At 38.4% G+C, this 19291-nt stretch overlaps 1 protein-coding gene across 1 annotated transcript in view; it reads right to left on the bottom strand.

The window, feature by feature from the left end:
• The window catches only part of SAMHD1 (SAM and HD domain containing deoxynucleoside triphosphate triphosphohydrolase 1), a 62207-nt gene that overhangs the window by 21385 nt on the left and 21531 nt on the right, over positions 1-19291 (bottom strand). Inside the window, exons 5-11 of the mRNA XM_007447732.1 lie at positions 12958-13073; positions 10677-10747; positions 6033-6191; positions 4367-4467; positions 4087-4195; positions 2953-3044; positions 1452-1567 (exon numbers count right to left, since the gene is read on the bottom strand). Of these exons, the coding sequence (XP_007447794.1) occupies positions 1452-1567; positions 2953-3044; positions 4087-4195; positions 4367-4467; positions 6033-6191; positions 10677-10747; positions 12958-13073 (764 nt within the window). The remainder of the gene's footprint in view (positions 1-1451; positions 1568-2952; positions 3045-4086; positions 4196-4366; positions 4468-6032; positions 6192-10676; positions 10748-12957; positions 13074-19291) is intronic.

The following is a 19291-nucleotide window of genomic DNA, read 5'->3' as shown; positions in this document are numbered from 1 at the left end:
CATATATATGGAATCTTAAAAAAAAAAATGGTTCTGAAGAACCTAGGGGCAGGACAGGAATAAAGACGCAGACAAGGGTAAGCTGGGACAAAGTGAGAGAGTGGCATGGACATATATACACTACCAAATGTAAAATAGATAGCTAGTGGGAAGCAGCCGCATAGCACAGGGAGATCAGCTTGGTGCTTTGTGACCACCTAGAGGGGTGGGATAGGGAGGGTGGGAGGGAGGGAGTTGCAAGAGGGAAGAGATATGGGGACATGTATATGTATAACTGATTCACTTTGTTATACAGCAGAAACTAACACACCATTGTAAAGCAATTATACTCCAATAAAGATGTTTAAATAAATAAATAAATAAATATCCACAGCTTGCTCACATTGTCTTATAATCTCTTCTTCCATTCCTATCCACACAACAATGGGAGACTAGTATACCTGCTATGATGTTATTAAAACAAAACACAGAAACAATTTAGATACATTATCCCCTATAAGTAACTTTGTCATCAATCCAACCCAGATTAATTAACAAGCAAAAAGCAAACTCACTTGTCACATTATAAACTGTAAGTACATATGTACAGTGTTGTCAGTGTACACAGACATTTGATACAGGGAATCACCATTTCACTTCTAATCTTTGATTTAGTTATGATTGGAAAATGACTAAAAATTTACAAGTGTAATGGGGACTCTCTATATTATATGTATATAAAATAAAATCTAGCAGAGATGGAACAGGAAGTTGATCTTGGTTGTGTCTGAGGCCACTCAGTTTCTGTTGTTCTTGCTTGGTTCAGAGCCTCCAGCCTTTCCACTGATTCTGTCATGTTGTTTTTAGTTAAGCAGAGACAGTTTTAGGATCTGCAACTAAGAACTCTGACTGGTACATGCTTTTTGGTTTACCTCTTTTGCTTTACTGATCTTTATTTCTCAGTCTACACTTTCCCACATTAAAGAATCAGCTGCAACCCCTCACCTCTCTTCCTTCACACCCTAAGCCGCAGAGTTTGTTTCTGCTGACGTGCGGAGAACTGTTTCTCACATCCTGTGTTTTGCAACAAAAATCATGTTAAAATGGCAAGTCAGCTTTTTGATACTAGTATGGTATTAGTCCAGCTGTATTATAAGTTAAATAATAATTGAGTACTTATGTGCCAAGTACTATTCCAGGTGCTATATGCCTCATTGAAGCATCACAACAAAACTATATGCTAGGTATCATTACTCCCATTTTAGATGAGGAAACTAAGGTTCAGAGAGGTTAAATAACTTTATTAAGGTTACCTTGTTAGTACAAAGCAGAGATAAAACTCAAATCCAATAGTACATAATCATTTTAGAAGCTAAATACATTGGAATGTTTGGAAAATAACTCATCTGCAATCCAGGGAAAGTTTATACTTTATCTGAGATGGACCACCTATGTTACCTTCTAGTTCTTACCTGTCAGCTTAGTGAAGGCTTCCATGTCATCAATTGCTGTAGAAATGTGATACTTTTTTCCTTCAGAACCTGTTATCTCTATGTAAGGGTCTGCTTCGAGGAAGGCATCTGTAATCCTAAAGATCATTTTATAAACATTTATGTTTATGAGAAAATTTGAATATTTGTTTTATGCCTGGCTTAAAGTTAAGGAAATCTTTCTACTTTAGCGAAATAAAATCTTGAGACACAATGTTCTAAAGACAACTGCTTCTCAGACTTACAGATATAGAGAACAAACTAGTGGTTACCAGTGGGGAGAGGGAAGTGGGGAGGGGTAATATAGGGGGAGGGGATTAAGAGGTATAAACTATTAGGTATAAAATAAGCTACAAGGATATACTGTACAATGAGGAATACAGCTAATATTTTATAATAGCTATAAATGGAATACAACCTTTAAAAGTTGTGAATCACTATACTGTACACTTATAATTATAATTTGTAAAAAAGCAAAAAAAAAAAAAAGACAACTGCTTCTCAATCATGCTAAATAAATCCATGGTGATTTGTGAACTACATTTACTGTGTTCCAGGCATTATAACAGAGCTTTAAATACATCATCTTATTTAATCTTTCCAACTATAAGATAGATGTAATCAGCCTCAATTTTACAGATGTAGAAATTAAGGAATTTTCATTTAATCAAGTTAGGAAGTTAGGAAGAAGTGGTACCAGGCTTTGTACCTACATCTCTCTGATTCTCCACATTAAAAACAAACAAAACAACAAAATCTCTTACCAAATTGACAACCATACAAATAGGAGAAAGAATTCTAACTAGTGTGCTCATGAGAAAAGATGAGGAAAAAAGTAGAAAAGAAGGTAAATTTTCTCAACACAAATGTTAAACATGAACATGAAAGGCTTAAAATAAATCAACTTAAAACTATTTTAGAGACATGGAATTAACTTGACTCACACCCAACTTTTGGTAATTCCTCATGGGGTCTTTGAGTCACAGAGAGACCTGGCTGTACTTTTCTGCTTTGGTTCTGACTGGATCAGGGAGAAGAGTTGAAATTTCTGTAGGTTTTACTATTTGCTACTAATTTTGATAATTGACAGGGTAAGGAGAGACATTAATCTTAATCTTTAAAATTCATTTTTGTCATTAATTTCAGAATATCAATTATCCACATCCCACCTCTCACCTCCATGACTAATATCTGGTACCTAAGCGACTACCTGTGTGGAGGTCTAAGCCATCCCAGCGTGGCCTCCTTCCTGCCTAGCCTAAACCCCATCTTCTGCTTGAATCTATCCTCTTTACCCACTTTCCTCCTCACCTCTAACGAAGTTCACTTTCTGCTAGTTTTTATTTGTTTAAGGGAACCATTTTAGGTTTGTTCACTTAAAATTCACTTGAATTTACCTAGAAATCTCAACTTGACCCAAGTATGATACTCTAGCAAAGCATCATGCAAAATTTTATAGGGAAATAACAATCGAATTTCTTACATTGTATCAATGATGTTGCCAACTTTGTGTTGATAAGCTCTGCGATGCAAAGAGTTGCGTGTGTGGAACATGTCATACAGGTTTCCAACCTCCTGCAGAAGAATGTGGAACAATGTAGGATCAGATTAGGTTCCCTTGTTAGTAGACAAGTATATAAGTCAAGGAAAAGAGATGGTGGCATAAAAGAAGACTAGGCACAGGGGCTACTTCATTAAAACCCCTGAGCCCACTAAGAAAGAGCAAGGCAGATTCATAAAACTACTAATTTGCAACTTTTGTTCTTAGTAAACCAAAATCTATTGAGTGATTTTTTTTTTTTTTTTTTGCGGTACGCGGGCCTCTCACTGCTGTGGCGTCTCCCGTTGCAGAGCACAGGCTCCGGACGCGCAGGCTCAGCGGCCACGGCTCACGAGCCCAGCCACTCCACGGCATGTGGGATCTTCCTGGACCGGGGCACGAACCCATGTCCCCTGCATTGGCAGGCGGACTCTCAACCACTGTGCCACCAGGGAAGCCCTATTGAGTGTTTTAACTCAGTGACACATTCTGTTTTAGGCATCTTAAATATAGTCTTTAAATTTCCCAATACCTCTAGAAATTAGGTATTATTATTCTTATAGTCTTCATTCTCAAAAGAAAGACCTTCTATAGTATAATACTGTAATATTCTTTAGTTACATGATTCTAACCTAGCAGGGGACCTATTGATTTTAGGATTTTAACTACCATGAAACACGTAATATAGTGATTAAGGATAATACTCAAGCCAAACTTCCTGGATTGAAATTCCAATTCTGCCATTAATTGTATGCCTTCTCTGTGCTTCAATTTGCTCATCTGTTAAATGGGATAATAACAGTATCTATTCCATACGGTGCAGGAGGATTGAGTTAATCCCTCTAAAGCACTTATAACAGTGCCTAAAACAACATTCAATAAATGTCTATCATAATTTTATTATTATTTAACAATGCAGTAAAAGTGAAAAGAGCCTTAAGATACTTCCAAATGCTAAGCACGAAGTAAAGAGATTGACAATTTACCAGGTAGTGATTTTTCCAAATTAGTTAAAGGTTATTTCTAGATTTCACACTAGGAACTATACCTTCCTCATTGTTCTCTGACATAGCTTACCTTTTCTCTAGTACAAATGTGCTTCCTATCATCTACCTCACAGACACGGGCAAACTTAATAAAGCGCTTGTAATCAAAATTATTTTGGATTCCAAGATGATGGCAGTCCCTAGAAAGATTCCAAAGCAGAGAAATGAAATATTTCAACAAAGGAAACGGTACCTTAAATATCAACACTAAATTTATACAAGAATTTTATTTTGTTTATTTAAATAAAAATTGTATATATTTAAAGTATATAAGGATTTTAAACAACTTTTCTGAAGTGTTCAGTGCATACCTGGCAAAATAATCCCATTTGTCCACATCAATGCCATTTCTTTTATTGGCCACTATCTCATAAAGGAAGCTTTTTTCTTTAGGACGCCCTTTATACAGCCACTGGAAGACAAGAAAACCCACTGAAAGTTTTAGGATAGGAGCCAAATCTATTTGTAAGCAAAGCAAAGCAACTGTATTAATCTGAAAATTATAAACAGATATTTGAACGGGAAGGTTAGGTAAGTGAGAAGGTTCTACTAATTTCTTCTTCCATTTAATTCCTAAATTAGTAGAAAAGGGAAAAGAAATGCTAAAGTGTGATACCCTGTTAATACTAAACCTTGTGCCTTCGGAAGGATCCTAACTCTATTACACTTCCCATAACCAACAAGCTTTCTTTTTTATTTTATTTTTTACGCGGGCCTCTCCCGTTGCCGAGCACAGGCTCCAGACACGCAGGCTCAGCGGCCATGGCTCACGGGCCCAGCCACTCTGCGGCATGCGGGATCCTACTGGACCGGGGCACGAACCCGTGTCCCCTGCATCAGCAGGCGGACACTCAACCACTGCGCCACCAGGGAAGCCCCAATAAGCTTTCTTGTTTTCTTTGTTTAAAAATTTTTTTAAAATATAAGATCTAATTATGAACTAGTAAGAATGTTCCTTATATTCTAATGCTTAAGTTCAGGCATGAAAATAGTATTGTCTTTCAAAGTAGCCACACATCTAGTGTAAATGATATGCACCATTCAAAGAATTTTTGGAACTCTGTATTTTGTTTGTTTGGTTTTTTTTTGGAGGCGCAGTTTGGCCCGTGGGATCCTAGTTCCCCAACTAGGGACAGAACCCGGGCCCTCAGCAGTGAAAGCATCACAGTCCTAACCATTGGACTGCCAGGGAATTCCCAGGAGCTCTGTTTTTTGGAAATAGGATATTTGCTATAAAATCCACCTCTTTCTTATGCATTACAAGTAGCTTTGTATATTTTAAGGAAAAAAACTTAAAAAACCACAAAGGGGGGCTTCCCTGGTGGCACAGTGGTTGAGAGTCCGCCTGCCGATGCAGGGGACATGGGTTCGTGCCCCGGTCCGGGAAGATCCCGCATGCCACGGAGCGGCTGGGCCCGTGAGCCATGGCCGCTGAGCCTGCGCGTCGGGAGCCTGTGCTCCGCAACGGGAGAGGCCACAACAGTGAGAGGCCCGCGTACCGCAAAAAAAAAAAAAAAAAACCACAAAGGGAAATTCTTTTTTCTAAGTAAAATAAAAAAGATCAAAAAGGAAACAAAAAATATTTCCCTCTGAACTAATTCAACTTTTTTCTAGGTCTTCACATATCTAAATATTTCAAATATGCTAATTTTAATGAATAAACAAGACATACTTTTACATTTTCCAAACTAAGTTACTCTAGGCTTCTATATAAAATACTGCATACATATTCATTAAAAATATTTATATATTTATTTTAATTTGGGGAATAACTTCTGAAGAACTCAGTTAAGAGCTGGAAGAACTATATAAGTCTTTTATTTTTTGTATTAAACAGTAGAAATGTATCACATATTTTATCATTTAGTCTCTCTAAAATAGCCAAATGTCACCTCTTCAAATAGATCTGAAGGAATCAAGCAGAGAGACTAGATGAAAGGAACCAGTCAGTTCAAATTAAGTTGTACACAAACTTACCTTTGAAGAATCTTTGATGGGTGATTCAGGTGGTCCTGTAATTTGTTCCTTGATAAACCAAATGTCTTCTTCAGGGATGAGACCATAGTGTTCCATGACATCTCTGAGTCCGTTAGAATTAACTAGGTGCTCAAACATCATAACTGAGCCCTGTTCATGCTGGGAAAAGTTAGCACAGTATGGGCTGTTGTAGACTCTAGTCCATCAGAGACCGCTGATAATTTAAATTACTCTTGGCTCCAGGTAATTCAGAGATAAGGTTCTAATGCATGTTAATTATCAAGTTTTCAACTACAGTCTTACAGATATTTTAAAAAATCTGTCAAATTTGTCTATATTGGGACTCCCCTGGTAGTCCAGTGGTTACGAATCCTCCTTCCAATGCAGGGGATGCAGGTTCTATCCGTGGTCAGGGAACTAAGATCCCACATGCTGTGGGGCAACTAAGCCCGCGAGCTCTAGAGCCTGCGTGCACAACTGGAGAGCCCGCGAGCTGCAATGAGGAGCCCATGTGCTGCAATGAAAGATCCCACATGTTGCAATGAAGACCCAATGCAGCCAAATAAATAAATAAATACCAGATGGAACTGGAAAAAAAAACCTCTATATTTTACCAGTCTATAAACCTTTACAAACTAGGTTCATCATTATTACATAAATATGTTTAATGAGATATAATCATTTATAACACATAAGTATTGTACAGTACAACTGAATATTACCAGATCATAAAGATAGAATACGTTTTTTTTTTTTTCCTGAGATGTACCACTTGCAGAATCTTAGTTCCTGGACCAGGGATTGAACCCGGGCCCCAGCAGTGAAAGAGCTGAGTCCTAACCACAGGACCGCCAGGGAATTCCCAATAGAATACCATTTTAATGAATATCACTATAAAATTTAGTTGTATTGTTTCATCAGCTTTGGAATTTGTGAAGATACAAGTTCTGTTAGCATTTCCATCTACTGATAAAAAGGGGGTAATTCCAGGGCTTCCCTGGTGGCACAGTGGTTGAGAATCTGCCTGCCAATGCAGGGGACACAGGTTCGAGCCCTGATCTGGGAAGATCCCACATGCCGTGGAGCAACTAGGCCCGTGAGCCACATCTTCTGAGCCTGCGCGTCTGGAGCCTGTGCTCCGCAACAAGAGAGGCCACGACAGTGAGAGGCCCACGCACCGCGATGAAGAGTAGCCCCCGCTCGCTGCAACTAGAGAAAGCCCTCGCACAGAAACAAAGACCCAACACACCCAAAAATAAATAAAATATAAATTTAATTAAAAAAAAAAAAAAACGGGGTAATTCCAAACTTGCCAGTAAAAACAAAAATGTCTCAGAGCCCTGAAGTCAAGATCTGGACTGGAATCTCAAATTAGACTCATTTTACTCATCTGTCTCTGCTTGCTCATTTATAATCGTTATAAAGATCAAATGGCCCCCAGGAGGGAGACATCTGCTCTATCACAGGTCTTAGCAAAAACAAACTCAAGAAACATGAAAACAAAACCCAGAATGGTCCTATATCTATTTTTTAACTGAATCAAGATATATATTAATTACATAGAGGAAAAACAGTAAGTTTATGAAATTTGGCAGCCATTGCCTTAATCAGGTGATTGAAGTTAATATTACCAGTAATGGCTTAAAAAGACCTTATGTGCCTCTGATGGGATACACTAAGAAGGTCACACATGGCATTCTGCCAAAAACAGATAGTCTGACAGTGTGAGGAAACCGAAAACCGAAACACAAAGTAAGGGGCAATCCACAAAATAATCTACCTGTATACTTCAAAAAATGACAAGGTCATGAGAGATAAAGACGGAAGAATTGTTGCAGATCAAAAGAAACTAAAGAGAAATGGCAACTAAGGGTAATGTATGATAGATCAGGACCAAAAATGGTTTTCTTTCTCCTTTTCTATATGGACAGTTGTTGAAATTTGATAGAAAGTCTGTAAATTAGATAATAGTACTGTATCAATAATAATTTCCTGATTTTAATAAATGTACTGAGGTTACGTAAGAGAATGTTCTTGTTTTTAGAAAATACCCACTGAAGCTTTAGGAATAAAGGGGCATGCCTACAACATACTTTCAAATGGTTCAGAAAAAAACTTATACATACAGAAAAATTCAAGTTCCACAAAGACAGCACAGACAATAATAACTAAAATTATAAGCAACTTAGAAGTAAATAAAAGATATATAAAACTTTTATGTAGAAAATTACAACATTTATAATAGAAGAGCAAAAGGCCAAAGATACCTAATAAAAGAAACAGCTGTCCTACCAGCTATCAAGACTTATTATAAAGAAGTAACAATTATGAAAAGTGTGGAATGGAACAGAATCCAGAAAGATTCATCATTACGGAATGTTAAAAAAATGTTGGGGTTGGTATCAGAATCAGTGGGGACAGTGGTAGAGCGTTTGACTGCATATCACTGGGGCAATTCAATAAACAATTATCCATATTAAAAAAGAAATCAGATTTCTACCACACATATGCAGAGAAATAAATTCCCATGAGGTAAGGACTTACACGTTAAAGGCAAAATATTTAAAGAAAAAGACTTGGGAATGGCTGAGTAGATCCTATGTAAATCGACCTTGTTGGAGAAAAAAACTAACTCTGGACAACTTCCTGAAGGTATTGGATTACGACCAAAAGCAGGCAGATGTTAGAGGGAAATAAACACTTGGAAGAGAAAGGCAGTGGGCACTATTCCAGTTCTTTTATGGCTTTTAGCCTGAGGGAGGCCCTAAGGCTGCAGAACTGGAGAGAAACTATCCATCTTATTAGGTTGAAGAACCAGAAATACTTCATCAAAATTTAAAATTTTTGTTTCTCAAAAGCCACCTTCATTAAAGAAATGAATTGGTAAGTCAGAGACTGGGGTGGGGACAGGGACTATATTCACAATACATGTATCTGACTATATATATAATTACTCAAATTGATAACTAAAAGGCAAACATTCAAATTTTTTAAATGGGTAAATGGAAAAACTCTTCACAAAAGATGATTGATCAATGACAAAGTACAGGAAATGGTACTCAACATACCACAGAGGATGTCAAAAAAAAAAAAATCCTATAAGAGACCATTTCACACTCATTAGAAAGAATAACTTAAAAAACTAAATGTTGGGGAGGCTATGGAACAACAGGCACTCTCATATTGCTGGCAGAGTGTAAAATGGGAAACGTCTGGTAGTTGCTTATGAAGTTAAGTATCCATCTACTTGATGACCCAGCAATTCTACTCCTAGATGAACCTAAGACAAATGAAAACATTTTCCATAAAAGTCGTGTACAGTAACATGCATAGCATCCTTATTCGTAACAGCCAAAAAACTGAAAACAACCCAAATTCTACAAAAGGAGAAAAAATAAAAAATCATAACTTATTCATACAATGGAATACTACCTCAGCAATGAGCAGGGACCGACAACTGATGCATGACACACCAACGAATCTCAAAATCATTGTGTTGAGTGAATAAGAGCAAGGCACAAAAGAGTACCTATTATAGGATTCTACTCCTTTTTTTTTTAAATTAATTAATTAATTTATTTATTTGGCTGTGTTGGGTCTTCGTTGCGGTGCGTGGGCTTCTCATTGCAGTGGCTTCTCTTGTATCAGAGCACGGGCTCTAGGCATGCGGGCTTCAGTAGTGGCAGCACACAGGCTCAGTAGTTGTGGCTCACAGGCTCTAGAGCGCAGGCTTGGTAGTTGTGGCGCACGGGCTTAGTTGCAACGTGGCATGTGGGATCTTCCCAGACCAGGGATTGAACCCCTGTCCCCTAGCACGGCAGGCGGGTTCTTAACCACTGCGCCACTAGGAAAGTCCAGGATTCTACTCTTATCAATTCTAAGACAGGCAAAACTAGTCTGTTTATAAAAATCAGAAGGTGATAGTGGGAGGGAGATGTAGGAACTCACTGAAAAGGGTCACAAAGGAATTTTCCAGGAAGATGAAAATATTCTATATCTCAACTTGGGTAGTGGCTACATGGATGTATACATTTGTCAAAACTCACTGAACTGTACACTTAAGATCTGTACAACATATTGTATACGAATTACCTTTAAAGAGAGAGAGAAAAAATAGTGGTTGACATGTAAGAAGTGTTCAATATGTATTAATACCTTTTTCTACTCCAAACATAGTGCAGCCAAAAATAGGAGTTGACCTAACTTTACTTCTCAAAAATTGATTCCAAAAATACGGGTCACCTGCAAATCTGTAAGTATAAAATGAACTTAGCTGGTATTAGTTACTTCATGGTCATACAAAATGAGTCAAAGCCAGAGTCAGCCTTTTATTTTTTATTTTATACTAGTGTGATAGAGTAGAAAGAGCATTAAATTAGCAGCTAGGAAACCTAGTTTTCTAGTGCTGGCTTTATCATTTAACAACTTTGTGATTTTTGGTGCATCAATACACCTCTATGAATTTCAAGTTCCTTTATACTTACAAAAATGGAGATAATGATTTCCTCCTTAGAGATTACTGTGAGGATCAAATGAAAGCATTATATATAAACACTCTGAAAAACTGTAAAAGGAAGTATACTTTAACACAGCAGTCATTGCTTAGTCTTTATTTTACTGACTATTAAATATATGAATACATACCGTCCATTTCACATCTGGGCGAGCAAGTGGAATAAATCTTCCATCGAACAAATGAGAAAATGGCCCATGACCTTAAAAACAAAAGCAGCCTTAGAACAAGAAAAATGTTTGTAAATTGGTAAAATGTAAATCTTTTTAGTTAAACTTGAATATCAATAGAAATTAATAATCTATAAATACATCACAAAAAGGAACAAATCCTTCCTTCCTATTTTCTAAAACAAGAGAACAGGAAGCAGAACAATACAGGAAAGTAAGCTCTCCACTGAGGGGTCTCTGAGTCACCAGAGTTTACATAAATCTAATGAAAGGACAGTTTTGTGTAACTAAAGGAATGTTAATGACAAAAACTTTTGGCTTCTTCAGATTATATATTGGTAGTGTTAGAACAGCAGTTTTAACACAATCCACTAGGGTTAGGAAGAAAATATTAGAACTTTATTACTCTCAACCTTTAAAATCATCTATTTTTATGTAAATTTTATAATGTATGTAATTTATTTTATAATAAATATACACATATCAGGGTTTATCTTGGGTTTTTACTGATGATATGGGCAATCAAAAGTGGAGATCACTGGGCTTCCCTGGTGGCGCAGTGATTGGGAGTCCGCCTGCCGATGCGGGGGACGCGGGTTCGTGCCCCGGTCTGGGGGTATCCCACATGCCGGGGAGCGGCTGGGCCAGCGGGCCATGGCCGCTGGGCCTGCGTGTCCGGAGCCTGTGCTCCGCAACGGGAGAGGCCACCACAGTGAGAGGCCCACGTACCGCAAAAAAAAAAAAAAAAAAAGTGGAGATCACTACTTTATCTTATTCATAAGTGATCTTAACATTCCACAACATCTAGTAATATGAAACTTTGCTGAGGCACAACTCTGGAATTATCAGAATTTCTGAAGGAGTTACAGTTGGCCCTCTGCATCCGCAGATTCAATCAACCTCGGACAAAAAAATATTCAGAAAAAAAAATTCCAGAAAGTTCCAAAAAGCAAAACTTGAATTTGCCAGGCGTGCTGGTAACTATTTACATATAGTTTACATTGTATTGGTATTATAAGTAATTTAGAATTGATTTAAAGTACATGGGAGGATGTGTGTGGGTTATATGCAAATTTTATATAAGGGGCTTGAGCATCCAGGATTTTGGGGTTTTTGGGGTTTTTTTTGTATCTGCAGGGGGTCCTGATAGATGGGAGAGGGAGCCTACCTGGACCAGCCCTGGGCCTTTTTGCATGTTGCAGTCTGTACACAAAGGCTTGTTACTATAGAGCTCAGACTCCTAGAAATTGGCAAAAGTTTCCAATGATTCCCTCTCAAAATACCAAAAATTTGTTAAATTTATGATCTAGGGCTGATACTGGTCCTACTGAAATCTCCAAGGGGACATGCTGAAGAGCGTGCCCTATGCCTTTAAGTATCTGGCTACTGAAACCTCCCTTTCCCTGCACTGAGGGCACATGCAAACTCTTAGGATCCTCCAACAGGTAGGAATAAATTACAAGGATAGGGCTTCCCTGGTGGCGCAGTGGTTGAGAGTCTGCCTGCCAATGCAGGGGACACGGGTTCGTTCCCCGGTCCGGGAGGATCCCACATGCTGCGGAACGGCTAGGCCCGTGAGCCATGGCTGCTGAGCCTGTGCGTCCGGAGCCTGTGCTCCGCAATGGGAGAGGCCACAACAGTGTGAGGCCCGCATACAGCAAAAAAAAAAAAAAAAAAAAAAAAATTACAAGGATAGGGGAAAAAACTCCTGTGATAAAAGAGAACAGTCCTTTTTCTCTTTCTTTGACCATAGAAGAGGATGATGTTCTTCTACTTGGATTTAAGTGGCCCAAGACCTCACATGGGTCAGGGAAGAAAAGGAGTTCTCTAAATCTGTTGTTAATCTGTTAGAGCAGATTATGTATTCTAGGTGTGAGAAGAATAGATTTGACAAATTATCTAAAGGAAAATGGCAATTTAATTTCAACCAAGATAAAGGAAAAATCAAATTCACATCATCCAACACACAGTAGTCAGAAAAAAATCACTATCAGAAAGTCCCTTCATATAACCTGCAACAAAGATGTTTAACATGGGAAATTCACTGAAAGACTACAAAAAAAAATAGCAATGCTTTGGGCTTATGAACCATTCTAGAAAGAAGCAATGGCACATTTACATTAATGTTAACTTAAGAATTAAAACACAACTTTCATATTCTCCTAGTTAGTTGGATTTTTTAATTTCAAAGAGAGGTACCATGTGGTTTTGCATTAGAACTCTGGCTCTTTGAACTGCTTACCGAGATCATGACAAAGACCAGCGATCTGAACACAGAGCATATCTCGTTCACTTATCTGCAGCTCTGGTTGTTTTTCACTCAGTTCACGAACTAGACATCCTGCTAGATACCCTACGCTGCAGAGCGGAAAAAACAAAACAAAAATGAAAAAGTTACTCTTCTGTTTGAAAGATGAGCGACTGTTAAGATTTGTATTTGTCCTTGATAAATCCTTAAGGAGGCTGTGAATTAGACTTTGGGTGAAGGAGCCTTCCCAGCAGTTCGAGTATAAAAAGCCCTCTTTTTCCCTTTTTGTTTCAGAGTCTACCTGATTGACCTAGCTATAGGCTCAGTCTCAGGTCATTGTAGGCTGTATTACATTTCTGATTTGTAGAGATTAGCAAGACAAAGTTGCTTTTAATTCCCCAAAGAACTGCTCTGCTGCCTAAATGATTTTAAAAGACTGATTTGCCCAACTACATTTTCTTTAATTTGATTATTATTAGCTTCTGAATGTTAGCCCCTAGTTTTACATTATATTGTGTGGGTTCAGGTAACCTTACTGGGTTTTTTTTTTTTTGTATATTTAAATTAACATTTTCTGAGGGGCAGATTTACATCCCCTGTCTTATAATACCAGGCAGGGGAAGCATTCCCCAGTGAGACATAATGTCTACGCACAATATAGTGAGGCAAAAGAGATATAAACATCTTATATTAAGCCCACTTAAATATACCTACTTTTATAAACTGTCATCTCAATTCAATCAACTCTTACACCTTTAACTTTAGCCTCCATTAGGACCCCATCAACAAGCTGTGGTCTTACAAGGAGTCCTAGAAACTTTCCTTTTTATTCTCTGGCTATTTTATCTATTTTCGTATAAAGGCTCTGGGGTCTCCAGGGAGGGGTTGAGCCCAGGGACACAGGTCTTTTTAAAAAATCTTTAACTTGATTAATTGGTCTACTTGTTACCCCAAACAATTGTTCAACTGTTGATCAGGTATCTCAGTGTAATTTTCTTCCAGCCTTTTAAATATATGTGTGTGTGTGTGTGTGTGTGTGTATTAAACTGGGGTAAATAGAATGATAGAATGGACTTCTTCGGGGCCCTTAATGTTGGGGACCAATAAGATGTCCCCTTGGCCCATCCAACCTTACATGGTGTTGTATAAAAACCTTTGTTTTAATCTCATTACCATCCATTTTATTTATCCAATTTCTTAATAACCATCTAAAGATTTTTATCCTGTTGAGACAAGTCCCGTTAAAATTTCCACCTTCTTGGGAAGAAGAAGTCTCTTAACTTTCCCCTCAGCTTTTTTTCCCTATTAATCAACCCAATTAACATTACTTAACCTAATGTTTTTATTAGCATCTGTAAGGCCCATTGAGGGTAACCCTAGAGACTACAAATAAGGCTTCCCAAACTGGTTTATTTTTGTCTCTTTTAAACTAAGGGAGTTCTGAAATTGGGTCATTTTTAGGGACGTGGATGGATCTAGAGACTGTTATACAGAGTGAAGTAAGTCAGAAAGAGAAAAACAAATACTGTATGCTAACACATATATGTGGAACCTAGAAAAATGGTACAGATGAACCGGTTTGCAGGGCAGAAATTGAGACACAGATGTAGAGAACAAACTTATGGTCACCAAGGGGGGAAAGCGGAGGGGGGTGGTGGTGGTGTGATGAATTGGGCGATTGGGGTTGACATGTGTCCACTGATGTGTATAAAACTGATGACTAATAAGGACCTGCTGCATAAAAAAATAAATAAAAGTAAAAAAAAAATTGGATAAAGTCAGTGTCAAGATAAATTCAACACCTATGTTAAGTCCACAAAATCAAGAAGAGATAAAAAAACAAAATACTGAGTATAGTTCCCTGTGCTATACAGTAGGTCCTTGTTGGGTATCTATTTTATATATAGCATTGTTGAACTAGATAATATGGTCTCTATTCTTAATGGAATATGTGGTGAATTTACAACAAAAGGTAACATTTAAATTAATGGAATTAAATCCACAACTTATGACAAAAAAAAATGTATCAAATCATGTTGTACACCTAAAACATACACAATGTTATATGTCAATTATATCACGATAAACCTGGGGGAAAATAAGATATTCAAATTTTTTAAAAGTTAAGAAAAAAACTAAAAATGCTAAAAAAAAGATAAATAAATAAACTAAGGGAGTTCTTAGGTTAGCTGTTTTATATATACTACCATTTTCTAATTTGTTTTTTTATAGGTAAAAATAAAACAGCTGTTTGTAATGAGAGCTCTCTAAAAAATTTACCAATTTACCAAGTTTCTCTAATTTTAAGGATTCACTGTCTGGTCATTGATGAATAGTATCTTTTTTTTTTTGCGGTACACGGACCTCTCACTGTTGTGGTGTCTCCCGTTGCAGAGCACAGGCTCCGGACGCGCAGGCTCAGTGGCCATGGCTCACGGGCCTAGCCACTCCGCGGCATGTGGGATCTTCCCGGACTGGGGCACGAACCCGTGTTCCCTGTATAGGCAGGCGGACTCTCAACCACTGCACCACCAGGGAAGCCCGATGAATAGTATCTTAATAGTGACTCAAACCAATAAAATTCAAGAAGCATCCCCACAAGAGAGTGCAAAGGATGCAGCCTTCATAAGATCTAGAAATTTCCTCCCCCAAACAGCCTAAGAGAGTAAAGTCCTTCGTTGTACAGGTGGTTGCAATGAAGGTTGAGATGACAAATGCCCCTTATGGGCTGGGACCCCTTATGACAAATTTTCCTGAGAGTTGACACAGCCAGACAAAAAGATTGCTCAGAATTCCAGTCTAGGGCTTCCCTGGTGGAGCAGTGGTTGAGAGTCCGCCTGCCGATGCAGGGGACACGGGTTCGTGCCCCGGTGCGGGAAGACCCCACATGCTGCAGAGCGGCTAGGCCCTTGAACCATGGCCACTGAGCCTGCGCATCTGGAGCCTGTGCTCTGCAACGGGAGAGGCCACAACAGTGAGAGGCCCGCATACTGCAAAAAAAAAAAAAAAAAGAATTCCAGTCATTTGACTGGCTGCCAAATGTACACCATATGTGTATCTCCTGGGTAGCAGACACCAAGCTCTCAGAACACAGGAGAAAAAAAAAAAAGCCTAAGAAGATCAGGTAGAACATTTACATCTCTAAGACACAGGTAGAGAAATGCAAGTTCTCCCAGAAGGGCTTTTGTTTCTTTAAGTTCAGAATTTTGAAAAGATGTTTTATCAAGTTGGGTTTTTCTAGCTGCATATGAAAAATAAATTAATTTTGGAATGTCAAAAGAACCCCAGTTTGGCCATTTTTAGGATGAGCTTTAATTCCCAATTAAGCAAGTACTTGCAAGTACAAATTCTGTACGTACATAATAAAAATTTCCCAGTGTCTGTCAATTGGGGTAACCCATCAGCGTTTTTTAACTGAGCAAAATCTTCCCAGTGTCTTTCAAGTGAGGATAACCCACTCTGTCATTCAACTGACCACAATCTTCCTAATGTCTTTCAACTGAAGATAACCCTGTTACCTCTTTTTGAAACTAAGTTCAAGGAAAACCTACTCCTCCAGTGAGAAGTTAAATACCACCAAATAAAACTTAGGATCATAAGCGAATAACATGAGATCCAAGATCCAGGAGACACTCATCCAAATTCATCTGGACTCACTGAGGATACAGACGGGCACAAGAGGCCTCTGCTAGTACCAAGGCTCCAGATCCTCGTAAAGTTCAGGCAAAGGAGAAAAGTTGGCTCTGGATCCCTTCGTGGTCACTGAACTGTCAACTGAAGAAAAACACTACCTAAAAGTTCCAAGTTATGTTTTATTCAGAGATCTTACTGAGGACTCTAGCCCGGGAAATAGTCTCAGACAGCACTGAGCCATTGTTCCAAAGAGGTAAGGGAGGAACCAGGGTATGTAGGAGTTTCTGGTGAAAAAAAAAAACAAAACAAACATTTAGTCCAACATCAAAAGACTACTGCTAATGACAAAAACCAGTCACCTCAAGTTAATAATTTTTAGCATTTTCCTATGTATGGGAAGATGTAAGAGTCTGGGGTCATTGAAATTATTCCTTAGATATTCATCTGATCTATCTAGGGCCAGGACGCTGTTTTTCTCCACCATGAATTCCCCTCTGGGTGCAGCTGCAGTAGCTTGATGGCGGGCAATATTTGTTGTTTACTAGAATGACAGATAACATTTTTTTGGTCTACATTTGTGATTAGCAGTAATCTTTTTACACTTGACCACATGTTTTCCCCAGCAAAAAAGTTCACATATATACTGGCTCCTCCCTTACCTCTCTGGAGCAGCTCCTCAGAGCTATCTGAGAACTCCCGGGCTATAGTACTCAGTAAGGTCCCCAAATAAAACTTAACTCATAACTTTCACATCGTGCATTTTTCTTTCAGTTAACACTCAAGAATTTCAATATGTTTTTCAAATGTTCTAATATACCTCGAGGGCAACTTAACAGAATAGTCTGTTTCAGAACTAGGCAGAAACACACAGATTCCCAAAAGCAGGACCTCTTGACTCAGAATCACTTATCATTAGGGAAATGCAAAATCAAATCACAGTGAGACACCACCTCATACCAATAGGAGGAGTTTTGAGGGGATTTTTTTGGCTGCTCCACACAGCATGCAGATCTTAGTTCCCCAAACAGGGATTGAACCCGTTCCCGCTGCAGTGGAAGCACAGAGTCTTAACCACTGGACCACCAGGGAAGTCCCTAGGATGTCTGTTATAAAACAAAACAAAAACTAACAAGTTTTGGCCAGGATGTGGAGAAACTGGAACCCTTGTACACTGTTGGTGGGAATGTAAAATGGTGCAGCCACTACAGAAAACAGTAGAGCATTTCCTCAAAATATTAAAAATAGTATTACCATATGATCCAGTAATTCCACTTCTGCGTATATACCCAAAAGAAGTGAAAGCAGGGTCTTGAAGAGATATTTGCACATCCACGTTCATAGCGGTCACAATTGCCAAAGAGGTGGAAGCAACCCAAGAGTCCACAGATGAATGAAGGGATAAATGAAATGTAACATATACATACAATGGAACATTATTCAGCCTTAAAAAGTAAGGATATTCTGACACATGCTCCAACATGAGTGACTCTTGGGGAAATTATGCTAAATGAAATAAGCCAATCACAAAAAGACAAATACTCTATGAAATCACTTATATGAGGTACCTAGAACAGTCAAATTCATTAGAACAGAAAGTAGAATGGTGGTTACCAGGGACTGGGGAGAAGAGGAATGGGGAATTATTATTCAATGGGTACAGAGTTTCAGTTTTGCGAGATGAAAAAGTTCCGGAGCTTGGTTGCACAATAATGTGGATATATTTAACACTATTGAACTATAAACTTAAAAATGGTTAGGATGGTAAATTTTATATTCTGTGTATTTTACCACAATTTTTTTTAAAAGCAGAACTTCTGGTATTGTAATGTTTACAACATAGATTGTAGATAAGGTGCTCAACAAATGTTAAATACACTTTTAGCATTTCTACCTGAAAGTACTTCCTGAATGAATACAATATCTTTCTTGCTCCCTAAACTCTGAGCTTCACAAGGATAGAAACAGTTGATATCTTGTTGGTTTGGTAGGCACTAATAAGTTTTCAATAAATATTTGTTGATGAGTAAACATTTGAGTAGATGCATGTGTTCTAATTAAAGATGCTTCTAAACAAACAAACAAAACCAAAGTAACGCAGCAGTTTCCCCTTATTGGTTTCACTTTCCTCATTTCAGTTACCAGCAGTTAATCATGGTCTGAAAATATTAAATGGAAACTTCCAGAAATACACAATTCATAAGTTTTAAATTATACTTCATTCTGACTAGCATGATGAAATATCACACTGTTCTGGTCCATCACGACTGGGTCGTGAATCATTCTTTTGTCCAGCGTGTCCCACACATTAAATCACTTAGTAGCCAACACAATTAACAGATTGACGGCCAAGGTTTCCACAGTGCTTGTGTTCAACTGACCCTTATTTTACTTCATAATGGCCCCAAAGTGCAATAGTAGTAAAGCTGGCAATTCAGATGTGCCAAAGAGAAGTCGAGAAGTGCTTCCGGTAAGTGAGTGAAACGGTCAAAATTCTCAACTCAATATAGATAGAACAGGGCTTCCCTGGTGGCGCAGTGGTTGAGAGTCCGCCTGCCGATGCAAGGGACACAGGTTCGTGCCCCGGTTCGGGAAGATCCCACATGCCGTGGAGCGGCTTGGCCCATGAGCCATGGCCGCTGAGCCTGTGTGTCCGGAGCCTGTACTCCGCAATGGGAGAGGCCACAACAGTGAGAGG

This window comes from Lipotes vexillifer, unplaced genomic scaffold, assembly GCF_000442215.2.
Source record: "Lipotes vexillifer unplaced genomic scaffold, Lipotes_vexillifer_v1.1 scaffold397, whole genome shotgun sequence".
In the NCBI taxonomy this organism is placed as follows: Eukaryota; Metazoa; Chordata; class Mammalia; order Artiodactyla; family Lipotidae; genus Lipotes; species Lipotes vexillifer.
This window is presented reverse-complemented; position numbering and strand designations above follow the sequence as displayed.